At 38.0% G+C, this 17,559-nt stretch overlaps 1 protein-coding gene across 1 annotated transcript in view; it reads right to left on the bottom strand.

Moving 5' to 3' along the window:
• The window catches only part of lgr4 (leucine-rich repeat containing G protein-coupled receptor 4), a 183,217-nt gene extending 165,942 nt beyond the window's left edge, over positions 1-17,275 (bottom strand). The window contains exon 1 of the mRNA XM_068046475.1: positions 16,891-17,275. Within this exon, the coding sequence (XP_067902576.1) occupies positions 16,891-17,144 (254 nt within the window). The 5' untranslated portion in view covers positions 17,145-17,275. The remainder of the gene's footprint in view (positions 1-16,890) is intronic.
• Between the last annotated feature and the right edge of the window lie 284 nt (positions 17,276-17,559).

The raw sequence follows: 17,559 nt of genomic DNA on the forward strand, positions 1-17,559 counted from the left end.
GTTTTTACAGCCCATGATCCAACAATAGAATGAGCAAAGTGGCGAAGGCGAATAAATCCTTGTTAGTTTCTCTGTCACTGTCCCATCTGTTCCAAGACTCCATTTTCCAGTTTATGGAAGATCCTTTTCCCTTCGCCAAAGGTCTCCTTCAACAGTTGAACTACGTCTACCACATTTGCAAGAAGCTGAGTCAGAGCTTGGCAAAGAATCCACATTCACCATATCATCTTCCATTATAAAGACAGACTTGCATTTATATAGCACCTTTCATGACTTCAGGATAGCTCACAGTGATTTTACAGCTAACAAAGGATTTTTGAAGTGTTTGCTACATGATCCCACAAACATGTTTTCCTCTTCTCTGAAGGCCTGTTCTCTCACAATACCCTTATTTATTCTTCTCTATCCCAAAATCCAGAATTAGTGAAATCATTTTAGGCCATAACAGCCTTTGCATATGGATGCCAGTTTCACAATTCCTGAAGCACACAATGAAATACTTTAGGGAAGACGATAGCATAGTGGTAATGTCACTAAACTAGTAATCCAGAGGCCCAGGATAATGCCCTGGAGACACGGGTTCAAATTCCGCCAAGCAACTGGTGGAATTTAAATTCAATTAATAAATAAAATCTGGAATTGAAAGCTCGTCTCAGTAATGGTGCCATGAAAATATCATGGATTGTCATAAAAAACTCATCTAGTTCACTCATGTCCTTTAGGGAAGGAAATCTATTGTCCTTACCTGGTCTAGCTTACATGTGACTCCAGACCCACAGCAATGCCCTCTGAAATGGCCGAGCAAGCCACTTAGTTCTCAAGGGTAATTCTTGCCAGCATTGCCCACATCCCAAGAAAGAATAAAAAAGTCACTGGACAATACTATTTAAGTACACCTGCATAATGGTGTGTTCTACTCATGTAAGACTAACCAGTAGTCACTTGATATTCAGAAACTCAGTTGCTAACAGTAATTCTAAAATTTTGGCAGTCTTGGTTCCCATTTCTTCCTCTTACCTCCTCTCAACTTGTGCCTCTCAAAGAACAAATTAACCACCTTGATTATTACATGCTTTCAGGCAATTTATTTTCCAATGACCCATCAGTGTTTTCAAGAAGAGTGGCATTTAACACGTCACATGCTTTGGTTGGATCCCAGGAGACTAACTGCTGAGAACCAGGTCTTGGGAGGTTTATACTACAAATTCGACTCTTACCCTGGTGGCAGTATTACAGAATCATGAAAAACTGGTCCAGTGAATCTGCTGCTGGGAAAAGGAAGCCAGATTTAACAGCATAAACACTGAGCAGCTCATTGATGTCAGATTGCCAGAATCCAACCTAAACAAGCACCAGTATAAGAGTGGCTAAACTGTCCATTTCAATTCCATGCCTCAGGGTAGTGCATCTAATCAGTAGCTTTTTCAATGTGCCAGGCCAAATCAGGGAGTCTGCATATTACTATTCAGTTGTCCAGGACACTGCTGCTTTTCCCTTCCCATTAAAATATTTCTGAATAGTTTCAAGCATAAAAAGCTCCCAAGCATGACATTTTCATCTGCCACACTGCACATCCTTTAAAGTAAATAGTAAAAATAGCATCTTCTATACATTATGGACTCATTGCCACTCAAATTGAAACTAATTTCTGTATCTACTTCATTCACTATTTTTTCCAATCATAACTTATTTCATGGAATTTCATATACCAAAGATCAACATGAAAAAAATACAGAACAAGAAAAAGCCATAAGAGACATGGCTTCCATTTGGTTGGCATCCTTCCATCTATGAAAGATGGTGGTCACACAGCAAACAGTCCATTTCGATGGGGTATCTTCACTTGGTCCACCTTTGCTGATGGCTGTGAAGAGCAATGCTTCAAAGGCAGGTTCTGCCACAAGTGCTGCACGTGAAGCTGCCAAGTGATGCTGTGAGTTGCTGTTTTTACTGTTGACACCTGTTGCCAAGCTGCTGTAGCAACTGCTCATCGTGGTACTGCACACCAGTCCACAGGCTGTGTCGTCATTTCCCTCTTTCACCAGCTAGTGACTCCCATGTGTGATAGTTGACATTTACCGCCTTCATGTCACCCTTTTAAGCATCCATGAAATGAAGCTTTGGGTGCCCCATTGGTCACCTGGCCCCAGCTAGTTCACCATACAGAAAGTTGTATTAAATTGATTTTACTAAATCGGTCTAAAAAACTGGCTGCTGCCCTCCTTCTCCGCTCTCGCTGCAGATTTGATCATTTCAGTCTATAAATATTCTTAGAACCTCCAATTTTGTTTCCAATCTGGAGTATTTTCATTTTACTTGCCAGTTTTTCCCTCTCCTGTCCTGAAGACATGGACTCCTTGTTGGGGTACAGCTCTACAAACACTCGCTGGAATTTCTCATGACTTAAAAACCTAAGGCAGGTTATTGATCATATTAGCCTTTGATATTTTTGAAATTAAAGTATTCAAAATAGCACACATTATTCTAGATGTGGCCTTGAGTGTCAGGTGTGGTTCAGTTCGTAGCACTCTTGCCTCTGAGTCACATTTGTTACAGGTGATAAGGGGTGTTGGAAAGTTCCCACTGTTCACCTCCCAAATGACGGCAATCGTGTTTTGTTTTAAATGAAGAGTTAGCCTCTGAATGTTTTATTTGCCAAATAACAGAAAGAGGCAGGTTTTCTTCAGGTTTAAAACAGAAGATTTATTGAATATTCATTCCCCAAAATGTGCGCAACACCAGTCACGCCGCATTCATGCTCACATACACTCTCAAGAGAAGATAGAAGGTAATTGGTAAAAGTTCAAGGTGTGGTAGCTGTTCATGGTTTACGGTAAACCGGTTGAAACTTCTAAGTAAGACAGTCTTTTTTAAAGGGACAGGCCTGGGCTTTTTGCAGTCTTGAACTCGTTGAGGTGTTGTAGATTTCTGGTGGTTAAGATTTCAGACTGGAGGTGGCAGTCACTTTCAGTTCTCTGCTGCACCAAGTTAAAGTGTAGCATTAGCAGCAGGGCTGCTGCTTCTTGTTTAGGCTGGATCTTTCCACAGCCCCTGGCTGGACCATCTCCTGTGAGGTTGCTATAATCTCTCCCTCTCTCTCTTCAAAGGGTTACCTTTTAAGGTAAAAAATCCATCAAATTAAAGTCTGTTAGTTGACACATGGCCTTCTCCCCTGGTGTGACCACACAATGGACCAGGATGTGACATCTGTGGCTATCTGTTGAATGGGTACTATTCTGTTATGATGTATTTATTTCACACCTTCTTTCTCCAAGAAAGTCATTCAATTTAGGATGTCTCTTGATGATTCCAGGGTGGATGTATTCAACACCTCTTAATCTGGAGTGTATCCTTTTGTCCTGTCAAGACAGTGCAGCAGTGTTTGAATATACAGGCCAGGTTATCTGACCTTTGGCAGCCATTTTGCAGGCACATTGTCCACCTTTTTTGAAATTAACATATCATTTAAAAAGAGTCTACATTGAATAAAGTTGGTATCTTAAAAGTAGGAATATATGTCATGGGTCATGTCCAGTAAAGGCAAGGTTCTGGCCTGAAGTCCCGCTCCAGAGACTGAGAATAAAAATTAAGGCTGACACTCCAGTGCAGTACTGAGAGAGCACTGCACTGTTGGAGGGACCATCTTTTGGATGAGACATTAAACCGAGGCCCCATCTGCTTGCTCGGGTGAATGTAAAAGATACCAGAGCACTATTTCGAAGAGGCGCAGTGCAGTTATCCCTGATGTCCTGGCCAATATTTATCCCTCAATCAACATCACAAAAACAGATTATCTGGTCATTATCGCATTGCTGTGCGCATATTGGCTGTCGCGTTTCCTGCATTACAACAGTGACTACACTTTATAATGTAAAGTGCTTTGAGACTTCCGATGTATTTGAAAGGTGCTATATAAAAGAAAGCTGTTTTCTTTTTGTCAGTCATCTAAGTAAGGTGAAAGTAACTTGCCACTTACTAGGATACACCTCAAGGGCATTTAATTGTATATGATCAGTGCTGAATGTGTAGTACGTATAATGATTGGAAAAACAATTTCACTAAAGAAGTTATTTAGGTGCAAGTCATGAAGAAAATAAGATACTGTGCTGCTTTGGACTGCCAGTTCTATGGTCTGAATTTGTCAGAAGAAAACTGGTACATTTCAGGAATGGTTATTGGAAGGAATGGCCACAATACTTCCTACAGCAGGAGAAGACACAGCTGAAACTGTTAGGAAGCTGATAAGAGACAGGATGTCAAATGTCACCACTAAAAAGGCCACATTATGCAAAGATTGAATCCATTAGCTCTTTGACCAACTTTCTCACAATACTCATATACCAAAACTTCTCTCTCTAGCCTATTCTGGCCCCACCCTCCTTAAAAAAATACACCTGGGGCAATGTATCGTTAAGAACTAAAATGTAAAACGGGAAATTTGAAATAGCATATTTTTGAAAGCCATCTCAAAAAAACCTTCCATTTCTAAAGTATCCAGTGTATAACCTCCACTGCAAGATACTGACGCCAAATTTCAGAATTTTTCAGACCCTAAACTGTGCTTTAAGAATTCTTCCCCACCCCCCACCACCAATTGTTTACTAATACAAAACTGGACAGGTCCAAAAGATTGCTTTTGAAATCAAATTCCTTCCCTCCTCTCCTAGAGGCCCTGGTTTGGAATGGTTTCACAGGCACCAGCTACCCTCTAGTACCTTATCTAAGTAGCCAACATTCATTTGTAAACTTGGACGAGTGCAGCAAATAAAGTATATAGTACTCAATTAAAAAGGCCAGAGATATTTATGACTTTTTCCTTCATTTCCAGCAAAGGATTTGTCCCTCCCTAACCTAGGAACACGTAGGTCCATTGTAGCACCCTTACTGAAATTAGCTAATTCAGTTCACACCCCTCTGGATAACTATCAAGGAAACACGCCATAACTTTGGACAAAAAAATCTTGCAGTACAAATAAGCAAAGACAATGTTTTTGCAAAAACTTCATATGAATGATCCAGCATGAAATTAATAGCTCAAGGACCCAAAACAGCTCCTTAATGGTAAACAAGCATAGTAATAGCAGTATAACAGCTCTTTGTTTACCCTCAAACTGGAATCATTTTCTCATCAGTTGTATAATAATCAAGACATTAACAGTCACTTCAGTTTTCACGAGTTTCTATACATCAAATAGCCTTCCACTGGTCCCTGAACATCGAACTGCACAAAGCTTTACAAGGAAAACATCTTAATGATTCACTCACATTCCCGACTAAACCTAAAATGGTTGGAAATTTCTATTTACCTTCAGTTTAATCTCCCATGCTTGCAGCTGCCCATAGAAATAAATGCAATAATTGGCTTCTTTCACCTCTGTTAGCCCAGAACAAAAGTGTCATTCAGTATAAATTTACAAAATGCACCAAAGGATGGTCAACTAGCAGAACCAACAGGGTGGAATAACAATAACTCTGTAGCATTTTCTTCCTTCTTTTGTTTAGCCTTTCAAAGCCGTTAATTAAGACTTACACAATGCACCCCCGTGGGTTTTTTATCTGGAGGCATTACACGCTTGTAATTTTTTTATGAGAAAGAAAAAGAAAGTTGAATCCCGAGACAGTTGTGCTAAATTATACAGGTTAAGACTCTTATTTTAAAAGAAAAAGTCTCAAGTAAATTTGCAGATTCAGCAAGGAACAGATTGTTTATTTTACACTACATTTGGCTGGCGTCTCTACATATTTCATCATCCAGAAAAACCTTAGATTCTTCCTAATGTAAGCAGGTGGAATTAGGAGGTAGCAGAAGGTGCCCAGGACAGGAAAAAAAGGCGACGAAATAAAGACAAATCTGTAATTTAAACTGAAACTTTTGTCTTGACTGATCCTAGACCATTTTGGCAAGAACCTGACTGTTCCGTTTTTTCTTTCTTCATGATGAGAGACTGAGTGACAGATTAATGTGATTGCTTCTTTTCATGGTTCACTGGGGGTGGTTTTGGGGGAGGGTGTTAAACAGGAACAAACGCCTAACAATGCGCTCATTCTGAGGAGTAATTTTCAATCCGTCAAAGAGTAATCTGGCCCCATTCTATTGTAAATGTGTTTATTCTGTGGCAAGCAGTGCTGGACTTGTTTCCATGCAGCAGCATGACAGTAAGATGGAGAATGCAGACCATAAAACTCCCAGGCTCCATCAAAAAGAGCCAACATAACAATCAACCTCAACATAACCTTTTTTTGTATAGGAATTACTCCAGCTCTAGATCTAATCGTGCATGGCTTTCTGAGAGGCTTCTGTACATTTCCCTCCATTGGGTTCACTACCATTTCTGAGTCCTTTTAGCAAATTCAGCTATGCACACAACTGATACCCCCTGCACACTTTATTCCATTAACTTGTAATGCTCTTTTCAGAAGCAACAAATCCTATTACAGTAACATCTTTAAGAGACTTTGAAATACTCACAAATAAGTTTAGCAAGAGGCTTAGGGAGACTGGCATTTAATACAACAAGAGGTCTGTGTGCACGATATCAGTTTCCGTCTGCTTTTTATCTTAACCAACTGTTTTGGCGCTTGCTAAGGATTCCCAAAAATAAGCTATCTTCTCATCTGCTTGACACTGGCTACATGGCAATTTTTATTACTGTTGCGCACAATGGACTGAACAAACAGACATACTTGTCATAAAATGTTTTACTATTCTATCAGCAAAAAACAGCTCAACTTCCCCCACCTCTAAAGTTATCTAACATGGTGTGTTTCAGAAAAGTATTATGCAACCAATATAATATTTTCAGAGCAATTCAGTACAAGTCTCAATAGAGAAAAGGGGGGAAAAAAGGTTTATAAATCACTCGTTACCATTTGCTAATGGAGTTTGTAATTTGATAGACTGCAATTAGTTGGAGCAGTAGAACCTCAGGGCTACTTCAAGGACTATAATTACATGGGGAGGGGGCAGCAAAAAAGTAATGCTAAACCAATAGTTAAATTATTGGCAAGGAGGATTTTTACTTCCTTTATAATAGCTGCCAAAGAGTTATTCCCATCAAAATAAATATGGGCACTGTGAAACTTTATAGTATTGGCAATTGAAATAGTTTGTAAGACAACTCAAATATAATAATGGACACAGCAGCCAGTTTCTCATGATTCAATGCAGTAAACATGCTATGTGCTGCAGCCTTGAACTAGGCAATGTGGTGCAATAAATCAGGAAGACGCCATTCAGGCTGTTCTCATTACCTAATGGTAGGACAATGCGCAGTCTCATTCCAACACACTTTTTTGCCCCCAGCTTCTAGATTATGGCTGTAAACTAATTAACACCTACTAAAGGGAAATAAGCAGTTCTGCCCACATTGCTAGCAATAACAAAACAAAGAAAAAGGTACTAAAAAGAGGGATTAGTCTAACTTATTTGCCAACCTTTAGTTTCAATAAATGTACTTTCTACAGCTATCGGTATTATTACCCATGCCCGTGTACATTGAAAATTACCTGAATCCCTGTGGAACAAAATACCAGAAATCTAATATACTGTTTCCCTTGTGTGCCACTGACAATCCACATATTTTAATGTCTTCACTCAGCAAATCAAATGTATCAAAAGCTAATTTTACAGATTACAAATTGATGTATCTGGGGTATTTAGTTTTGTTGCATTTATTGTGTCTCAAAACGTCACAAATATTGCTCATTGTGAAAACTGAAAACCTTTGGTCACAACTAATGGTTAAATGAGTGAACTCTGAATGTGTAAAGGTTAATATAGATTAAACATTAGCAATAGTTCAGGAAGTTTAAGCCATTATCAAAATTGAAACAAAAACTACTTAATGTCTAGAAGTTCTTTTGCACCGAAGTGTTATTCTGACCTCCTGGAGAAGATATGTTGGGTACAACTCACGCCAGCGCAATGCATGTCTGCTTTACACTGCGAGCTGTTGCTCATTTGGGACTGGATTTGGATCAGCAAACTCAATTCACCTCTGACTTCTAAAAACCAATAGATAATGAGAGGTAAATCATTCATCATAAAAAAACAATGCAGATACTGCAACCAGTTGGATTTCTGTAGTTAGTTTTTTAAGCAATGGCTTCCCAATCAGAGTCACAGGTTTGAATGCCAAGGCTACATGTTACTTAAATCCATATCAGTTGAGATAAAGTCAGTTCTCAGCTGCAAGATGGAGAATCTCATAAAAGTGAACCATTCCAACTTAGTGGGGGAGGAACAGAAAAGCAACCGACTGCTCTTCTCCATTACTAGAATATTTCTCATCACATTATTAAAGTGTAGTTGAATGCAGTTTCCCCAGTCAAGAAAATAAAATTAGATGAAATTCACAGCCAATGTGGGCAGAAAAACAAGAGACAAGCATCTTTAAAGTGAACTACCAACTGTTTAAAATTTGTATAAAAATATAGATCACATGCACAATCCTTACCAATGATACTGACCAAACCTTTCGATGCTGATTCTAAATCAGCATTTTTTTTAAATCCACATTATATAATGTTTACATATTTCAAAAATCGATCACATTACACTCCGGTAAAAACTAAACATTTTATTTGAAATATAATTGTGAATATAGGGTGCAAAAAATGAAAAAGAAAATTGCCATTTACCATGAATCTTGTTGACAAATAGATTCTGCAAACAATTAGAATAAATCTTTTAATAAAATCAAGAGTTCAAAAATAGGAACAATGTACAAAGTGGATAATGATTTTATTCTAATATTGAAACAATTAAATTTCTAAAAACACAATGAACTGCTCAGATCAAAATTATTCAACGAGGAGAACTGCCTGGCTTTTGCACACATACAGGTATGTTATTTTTTTTAAAAAGGGAAGCTTAAGTCACAGTGTGGTTTAATTACTTACTAACACTCCCTGAAAAACAAATTAAACATCCAGGCGTTTCCTGGGTGAAAGGGCACAGAACTCAATTACTGGAAGGAAATATCTCACTAGCCAGAGAGAATAATCAACCCTGCATGTCATTAGCCACATCAAGATTTAAAGTCAACTTAATGAGGTGGAAAAGGGGGCAAACAAGGAACAGAGTAACAACTTCTCCAGGCTTTCAGACTATTTATTCCTGACAGGATGACTGTTATTTGGAGAGGTGGAAGGATTTGCAGAACACAGAAACAGAACCATTTTCACATTCTGCAAGCGAATGATTTATAAGAAAAGAATTCAGGGACTCTTGACATCCACAACTTCTGTAGAGCACTCTGCACCACAGGCTGGAAAATTGCCCTTGAAACAACTAGGCTTGCTCTAAGCTTCCATAGAGAAAACTTCTGTCAAATATTAACTGTTCCATTAATGTTTACAATTCCAGATCATGGTAAAAAAAAGATTACATTTTATTTTTTCAATATATGTACAAAAATATACTTAGCAGTTCAGATCAAGACATTACAAATCATATACAGTGCTAAATTAAATGCAAATTTGTCATTTTATCTCTGATGCAAAGCTTGTCTATTTTAAAATGCTTAGTTTTATTTCATAACTACATATAATAAAGTAGTTTCAAACACCAAATTTTCAGCTACATGGGTTCATCAAAAGTATGAGTGAAAAGATAGGTCAATACTGGCCCCATGTCCTGAAACTGATGGTTATATGTAACACAAGTCACCAAGCTGTACCACCCTAAAAAGGGAAAGTGAAATATTCCATATGTTTTCTTTGTTACCAGCAAGGTTCTTGCCATAAAGCCCACATCAGCTTCCCTGTGGAGGGACCAGGTCAAGGCCCCGTGCAACTATTCATATGCAACCGAGTGGAAGCTAACAACTCATTTCAAAATGGATACTGTGAAGCTTGCCAGAAAACATATTTCTCCACACTGCACTGCTGTCACTTCTTGAAAGTTTACATTTCAAAATTACTTTAAACTATTTTATTTTCCCAAAAAAAGACATTTGCAGAAAAAAATCCACATTATAAATTAATTGAAAAAGATTTTAAATTGTATTCTTTACCCCATTTAAATCCTCATGTTACATTCCCTGGCTGAGATGTTCAGAAGGAAATCTGCTTCCAGGCTTCTGATGCCTCATCAATACCCATTAGTTGATTCATGTGATTTCTAGATGGATATTCTTGCCAATTTTTCTTTCCTCCTCATGGTAAACTACCTCACCTCTACTCCGGCCATTTTTCTCTTCTCATTCCTTACCACAAATGCCCCAGCCAGGAATACAACTCATCAAACTTTTATAACACACAATCCTTGCTTTAAAATTATAATGAATTATTTTCCAATAATGTAGAATGAATCATCACTAAGTATGATGCAACAACAATGTCTAAAAGGAACTGTATATCTTTACAGCAGCCCATCTTGATCAAGCTTCATTTAGGATCTTGAAGCTTTATAGCTTTATTTGCAGGCATTTACAGTCAATATTTCTGCATAAAATCAAAGTGTCAAACCAAATAAAGTTAGTATGTCAGAAATGTAATTGAACAAATTTTGGAATGCAAGTTTAGATTGGAAATTAATGCAGAACAAATAGAATTTAAATCTGATTTGCATGACAGTAAGACTGAATTAGACATTATTCTCAGCCCCTCAATACTGATTTATTGTAGTAAAAATAAAATTGTACAGACAGATATTACCCATTATTCCTACCACTCCCCAATTAATCAGAACTGTTGATTGATGTTGAGAGATCATATCAGAATCATACAGCACAGGAGGCTATTTGGCCCATCATACCTGTGCTGGGTCTTTGAAAGAATCATCTAACTCGTCCTACTCCCCTGCAAATTTTGCTCCTTCAATTCCCTCTTGAACGTTGCTATTGAACCACCCTTTCAGACAGTGCATTTCAGATACGCTAGGAGATTTGTTTTGTACATCATATATCGTCCCTACTTTTCTTTTTAGAAATACCAGCTAGAATTTCATTCTCACACAGATGTACAAGCTCATAAATATCAATAAGCTATTGCTTACTGGTTCAATTTATTCACACGTGTTACTTCATAAAATTCAGCACTGAAGAAACAAATTGACTGAATTATATACAACTTGAAATCAAGAACACAATTTCCCACTTGTTTAAAGAAACAGTACAATGAGCTATTTCGTAGCTCCACATAGAGATTTCAGTTTTTAAATTTACAGTTGTTTTTGGCAGATGTTCCAAAATGATAGTTGGGAGCAATTTTTTTTTTAAAGCTGTGAAATCTATGCCAAGGCCCATAGTTCAGGACACTTCCAGACCTGGAAAGTGTGTAATAGAGAGCAAGATAAATCAAGACCTGGCCAATGGGAGATACCAGGCTTGGGTTTTAAAAGTCTGTACCTTGAAGGAGGAGGGAGAAGAAACTGAGGTACAAAGTTCCCTCATTCTTGGGAAAGAGCGAGTTAAGAGTTTGTGACCTGCAAAGTGCATTTACCAATTTAAATCATCTAAATACAGTGCAGAGCATTTCTAATATGCAGCACAGTGGCCACAGGTTTTGCCCTTACTAGCACAAAATTTAAAAATTGTTCACCATTATTCCACATCATGGTCACTGTTCACACTTTTTTTGTATTTTATTGCCAGAACAAATAGCTAGTCAGTAATTTCACTTTGTGACTATAAAGGTTTTAATTAACAGTTCACCAAATCATATTAAAAGATATTCAACTGTTTTCCTGTCAGACAAGCCATGCTGCTAGTTAACCATTCTAAAGTAGATAACAGTGACAGTAGCATAGAATGATCACCAGGCTTACATTTTAAATTCTTGATTCCAAGTAATCTTCATAATTACAATACAGTACTAGCCAGTTTAAAGGTATGTACAATTATCGCCAGAAAACTGCAACCTACAATTAACTATCATGCCCAGTATGCAATTATGTTTCTTGACAAACTAGTTATGCATTTTGTTGCATTAAGAATTTAATCCACTGAGTCACATAAACTAGGAAAGTTCCATGTTCAATCCCCAGTCTGTTCTGAGCTAGTTAGTACCCAGAATGGTAGCAGAGGCATTAAAATTGACCTTCAGCGTCCCTAGGTTTAGACAAGGGAAAATAGCAGTTGGCCAGACTTGCCATTCCTGGTCAGTGTCCAGGGAATGCTGCTTGTGTGTGAACATCAGACAAGAACAGAAAAGGGCTCAGCTTTGATTCACCTTTCCCTATCATGGAGTAACTTGCCAACGCTCAGCATCAAGGCACAGACGTGGTGAATAGCCATTTGAACCAGTTACCAGAAGACACCAGCACTTGATGGTACCATACTCCAGCAACAAGCTTTAGCTTCAGAAGAGAGGTAGAAAATTGGTTGGACAAAATATTCAGATTAGCACAAGCTTATCTTTTTTTTTTTTAATTAGCTCATGTGGCTACAGTAATAATCCAGCACTCATTTAAATAGAAGTTAAGTAAAAACATGTACGAGATTTTACTAACATTTCTAAACTTGGCCGGTGCATGGGAACACCAGTACATGCAAGCTCCCCTGTAAGTCGCATATCATCCCAAATTAGATATTTATCGCCATTCCTTCATTCACTAGGTCAAAATCCTGGAACACCCTATCCAGCAGTACTGTGGGAGTACCATCACCAAATGGAATGCAGCAATATCAAGAAGGTGGCTCATCACCACCACCTTCTCCAGGGCAATTAAACATGGACAATAATGCTGGACTAGCTCATAACACTGTTAGCCAGAGAATGAATTTTAAAAAAGCACTAAAATACATTACATGCAGAATGACATCGAAACAGGGATACAAGTTCACACAACTTTATGTGGCACAGCATTTAGAACTGATTAAGCCACATGAAAGGATTTACTTTCCTCCTTATGTGCTGCAATACCTCATAGTATAGCCAAGTATTAACTGGAATACCATTTTACTAAAACAGCTTTGTGTTGTCCCAGTTGCAAAAAAAAACCTGCATTCTTGCCAAATACCCAGTAACAAAAGCTAAACATTTCTTAAGTTTCAATCAAGTAAGCACATTGAATGCCTAGCTCACCTATTAGTACCTTGGGCACCTTATCTGTTCAAAATGCCAGAAATACAAATCTTGTTTTATTAGCAATGTGTAACTATTCGAGTAGATCAATATGGGTAAGCCACAAACTACCCCAATTTATGGCTACCAGGTGCAGATCAATACAGAATAGTATTGGCCATATTTTGCCCTCCTCTGTTTACTTACGAAGTATGTTCAGACCATACCAATACAAAAGCAATATATTAACTATATACCAAGCCCTCCTCTATAAGGTTATCTTCTTTGAAAGGAAAAAATTGTGGAATTATCAAGCTACAAAATAACTTACAAACTACATATCTGACTTTGACTGCAAGTCTTCTGCAATCACTATTTATATCTATTAGCTTTGATGTGATTTGGTTAAAACAGCTTAAACAGATTAAATTAGATTCATAAATGTAGGTGCTGGCACTCCACAAATGGTTCACGATATTGTGAATTATTGTTTCTTTAACTTTTGAAAACTACAGGTTTATCATATGGTATTTTATCAAATTATCTGCTAAAGCATAGTTTCATTACTCATGATACATAATGCCAAAAAAATGCCAGCTGAAGGATTCATGTTATTGTGTACTGCTTTCAAATACTCCAATGTGTCCTTTTCAAGATATAAAATTATCAGTAATAATCTGTATTTCACAAAATTAACATTCCAACATGCATCACATGATACAGGTTAAGCATATAGGTAGCCAATTATTGCAGCAAGCTCACAGTAAGTAGTAATAACCTTTGAACATATAAGGCTCCAGACAGTTATTCTAGAAAAGATAACACTAAAATATTTAGTGGTTTTAAAAATACTGCATTTTTGTTTTACCTGAGATCAGTGCAACCTTCCCATTTGTAAATTACTTTATCAAATATTTATGACAGAATATATCTAAGGACACAGTTTCAGTGAGTGAACATTATTCTTTCCATCTGTAAACACTCAATGCTCTTAAGAATCATAGTTACAAGGGTCCTTCTCAGTGGTCAAAGGAAGTCAAAAAGCACAACTGCTTGAATTGCTTTGGGACAACATAAAAACATGATGTTTTGAAACTGCACACAACTGGCATTTTTTAAGCAATAATTTCTAACAGTGGATCATTTTTGACTACTATACATATACTTTTCTACACATTGAGCAAAATCTACTTTCACATTCAAACTATTTTTTCCTTTAAAAAAGTGACAGTACTAGTAAAAGCAGATAATGCACCTTCTAAATAGCAAGTATCCAACAATCAGCTCAGAACCACTTCAGTGGGAGCTATGGTAGCAGAATACAAGGTTTTGCTATAATCACAATCACTTAATGTATAAATTTCATCTGTATGGAAAAATTCTAATTTTGTCAGCAATTTACTACAATAGTGACTTTAACCCAGTGTGAAGAAGTGGGATGGTGCCCGAGTCACTCTATTTGCTTCTTACTGACAGTATCTCCATAATTTTCAGCTTCTCATGGGTATAAAACCATCTGAGTAAGCCAAAAGGAGCCAAAATGATGGGCTAAAAGAGCTATTTCCACTGTTGACAGTTTTTATTAAAAAAACTATCGTTTTTTTGTCTGTAAAGCATCACCCATCAAGATCTATTCGACTCAGGACAGTTTCAGCTTGTACTAGAATTTTAACTTTCTACCAATTCCAGATGCTACTGCAGAGTTCTTAATCATACATACATATACACACTTAAAATCCACGCTGTTCTTTTTTTAAAAAAAACATTCTGCAGCAAAACAGAATATTCCATTCCCAGTTGGAGATAAGATTAATAACATTATTTCAGGGCGCATACCATCAGGGTCATACCACATTTTTGTCTAATTTTTTTTTAATCCAGCAGCTTTTTGGTGTATATGGGATGCAAAGAAGTGACCTATTAACTGAAAATTCTTTGACATAATTTATTAAAATATTCAGTCTTCCACAGCAGAGGCCATTTTTAGAAACATGCATATAATACTTGGATGCATATTGTACATTATATTGTATCCTCAAGTTGCTGCCCTCTCATTTTGCCCTAACTTTCTGACTGGCAACTTGAGGATACAATATAATGTACAATATGCATGTTTCTAAAAATGGCCTCTGCTGTGGAAAACGAGGGAGAAGGGGATGTGAATATCAAACAACCTGCTCCTGAAATTGAACTCCACTGCAAAAACAAAAATCTTCACAACAAATGACAGTAAGGTGATAAGTGGAACAGAATGCCTTTTCCACTACTTAGCTGAAAGTCAGAAAGCTTTTTAACAGCATTGGGGAACATTATAAAATTATTCCATTAAAATTTTTTAAAATTCATTTAGATTATTTAATTCTATTGCTCTGCCATTTTATGCATTAATGCCCAATTTATACTGCACGAAGTAGAGCAATATTTGACAGCACTGTGACCTGGCAGCAAGAGCTATATTGCCCACTTTCATTTTGTTAAGAGGTTTAATGGAAGGGGCTGAACTGCACACACCCACACACAGAACATGAACAGAGCGAATGCCAAAGAAAATTTCTGCAGATGCTGGAAAACTGAAACAAAAACAGAACATACTGGAAATAAGGTCAGCCAGCATCTGCGGAGAGAGAAACAGAGCCAACATTTCAGTTTGATTACCTTTTGCTTGGCCATGATCTTTTTTGAATGGCGGAGCAGGCCCGAAGGGCCGAATGGCCTACTCCTGCTCCTATTTTCTATGTTTTTTTTTAATCAGAAGCGGTTCTGAAGAAAGGTCACCAACCTGAAACGCTAACACTCTGTTTCTCTCTTCTGCAGATGCTGCCTGACCTGTTGCATATTTCCAGTATTTCTTTATTACATTCACAGAGCTCACCAGCATCTGACTACTGGATACAGGATAATCAGTTCCATCAGTATTCAGAAATTTACACCGCAGTAGAGGAGCTCATTTTTAAAACTTCATAACTTAGCATTCAAGTAGCTAATTGAAGTTATTCAATGAGCCCCTTTTCCAGTGGTGTTCATACTGAAATCAAACTGCCTATTTCAAAAAAATCAGCAGCGGTAATCTTGATCTTTAAGTGGTCCAAAATATTATCCAATGCCAAAACTAAAACATAACTGAAGCACAAGAACACAAATTATTCTTGACTCAGTTAACCTTAACTGAAAACCGATTGCGATAGAGGCAGAATCTGATATTTTACTGAATCATACATATAACTTTAAGAAATATGCTCACAGAAAGAGCAAAACAGAAATCTGTTTACATAATAAAACCTGCATTTGGTAATTTTAAAACACAAGTCTAATTTGCAATACAAAGCAGAGATTTAACTGCAAATGATCTCCATACCGAGTTTCAAATTTGACCCGCAAAATAGATGAATTGTATGAACCCAGGTAATTTTTTAAAAAATGAATCATGCCACAAAACATTTCTCCACGCCAATATATATGAATAAAAGTTGCACTTTACAGCTGTAAATCACTTCAAAACACGTTATACTCTGTATAGTATACAAAAGAAATAATTTTTGTAAGTTCCAGCAGGCAATAAACTGTTTTTCTTCAGCTATCCCAAGAGGGCACTTTCTTGCCTTGAATCAACCTGAAAGAACAACTACGAAGCTCCTTCTCACGTTCCTGCGAATCGTCCTCAAAACGATTAATATTCACTGCAATCGCAATGATAAAAGTCACAACAAGCGAACAATTTTTAACATATCTATTTTCTCCTCCCTCTCGCTTCTCTGGCGTCGCAAAGACATGCCAGCGTTTAAATGAAAATAAATCGAAATGCTGCACGGTCTCCGCACCAGATGTGGGTGAATACCTACTTTTTTTTTTAAATGTATTTTAATTTTTATAATTAATACTCACAGGAAGAAGGTGAAGATGCCGAGGCCTTGCGGGACGGTGGTCAATCCTCGGCCGGAGCAATCGACCCTGAGCGCGGCTCCACCGTTGCCCTCACAGCGGCACACGGCCGGGCACGGAGCGGCCACATTCTCGGCGCGGCCGCCGCTCGATCCCACCCAGAGCAGCAGCAGAAGAAGCTGGGGAGGGAGGACGGCAAGAGCCGGGCAACGCCATCCCGACACCAACCGCTGCCGCCGCGCACACAACCGGCACATGGGAAACGGAGCGAGGAAAATAAAATCAAATTTAAAAAATGGAAGCGAATGAAATAAATCTGTCTCTCTCCTCAGTTAGTTTTATTCCCACCGCCGCCAGACAGACTCTAGCTCCAGTACAGCTCCCTCAGTGAAACAGCTGACGTTTGGGGCGGGGGGGAAGGACCCCGTCACCATTGGATACCGCGCGAGCCCAGGGGGCGGGGCAGCCGCTGATTGACAGACAGTCCCCTCGCTCGTGCTCCTGACCCAGCAGCGCTGCAACTAACCCGAGACTCTTGCAGAATCCAAAGAGGCGGATTTCCTATTATTCGCATTAACAAAACAAAAACAATCATGATCTAAATCTGAATGTAGAGGGTGGGCACGTAAAGGTGAAAGGCACCGCTTTATTGCATAAAAATTATATTTGCAT

This window comes from Heterodontus francisci, chromosome 14, assembly GCF_036365525.1.
Source record: "Heterodontus francisci isolate sHetFra1 chromosome 14, sHetFra1.hap1, whole genome shotgun sequence".
Classification (NCBI taxonomy): domain Eukaryota; kingdom Metazoa; phylum Chordata; class Chondrichthyes; order Heterodontiformes; family Heterodontidae; genus Heterodontus; species Heterodontus francisci.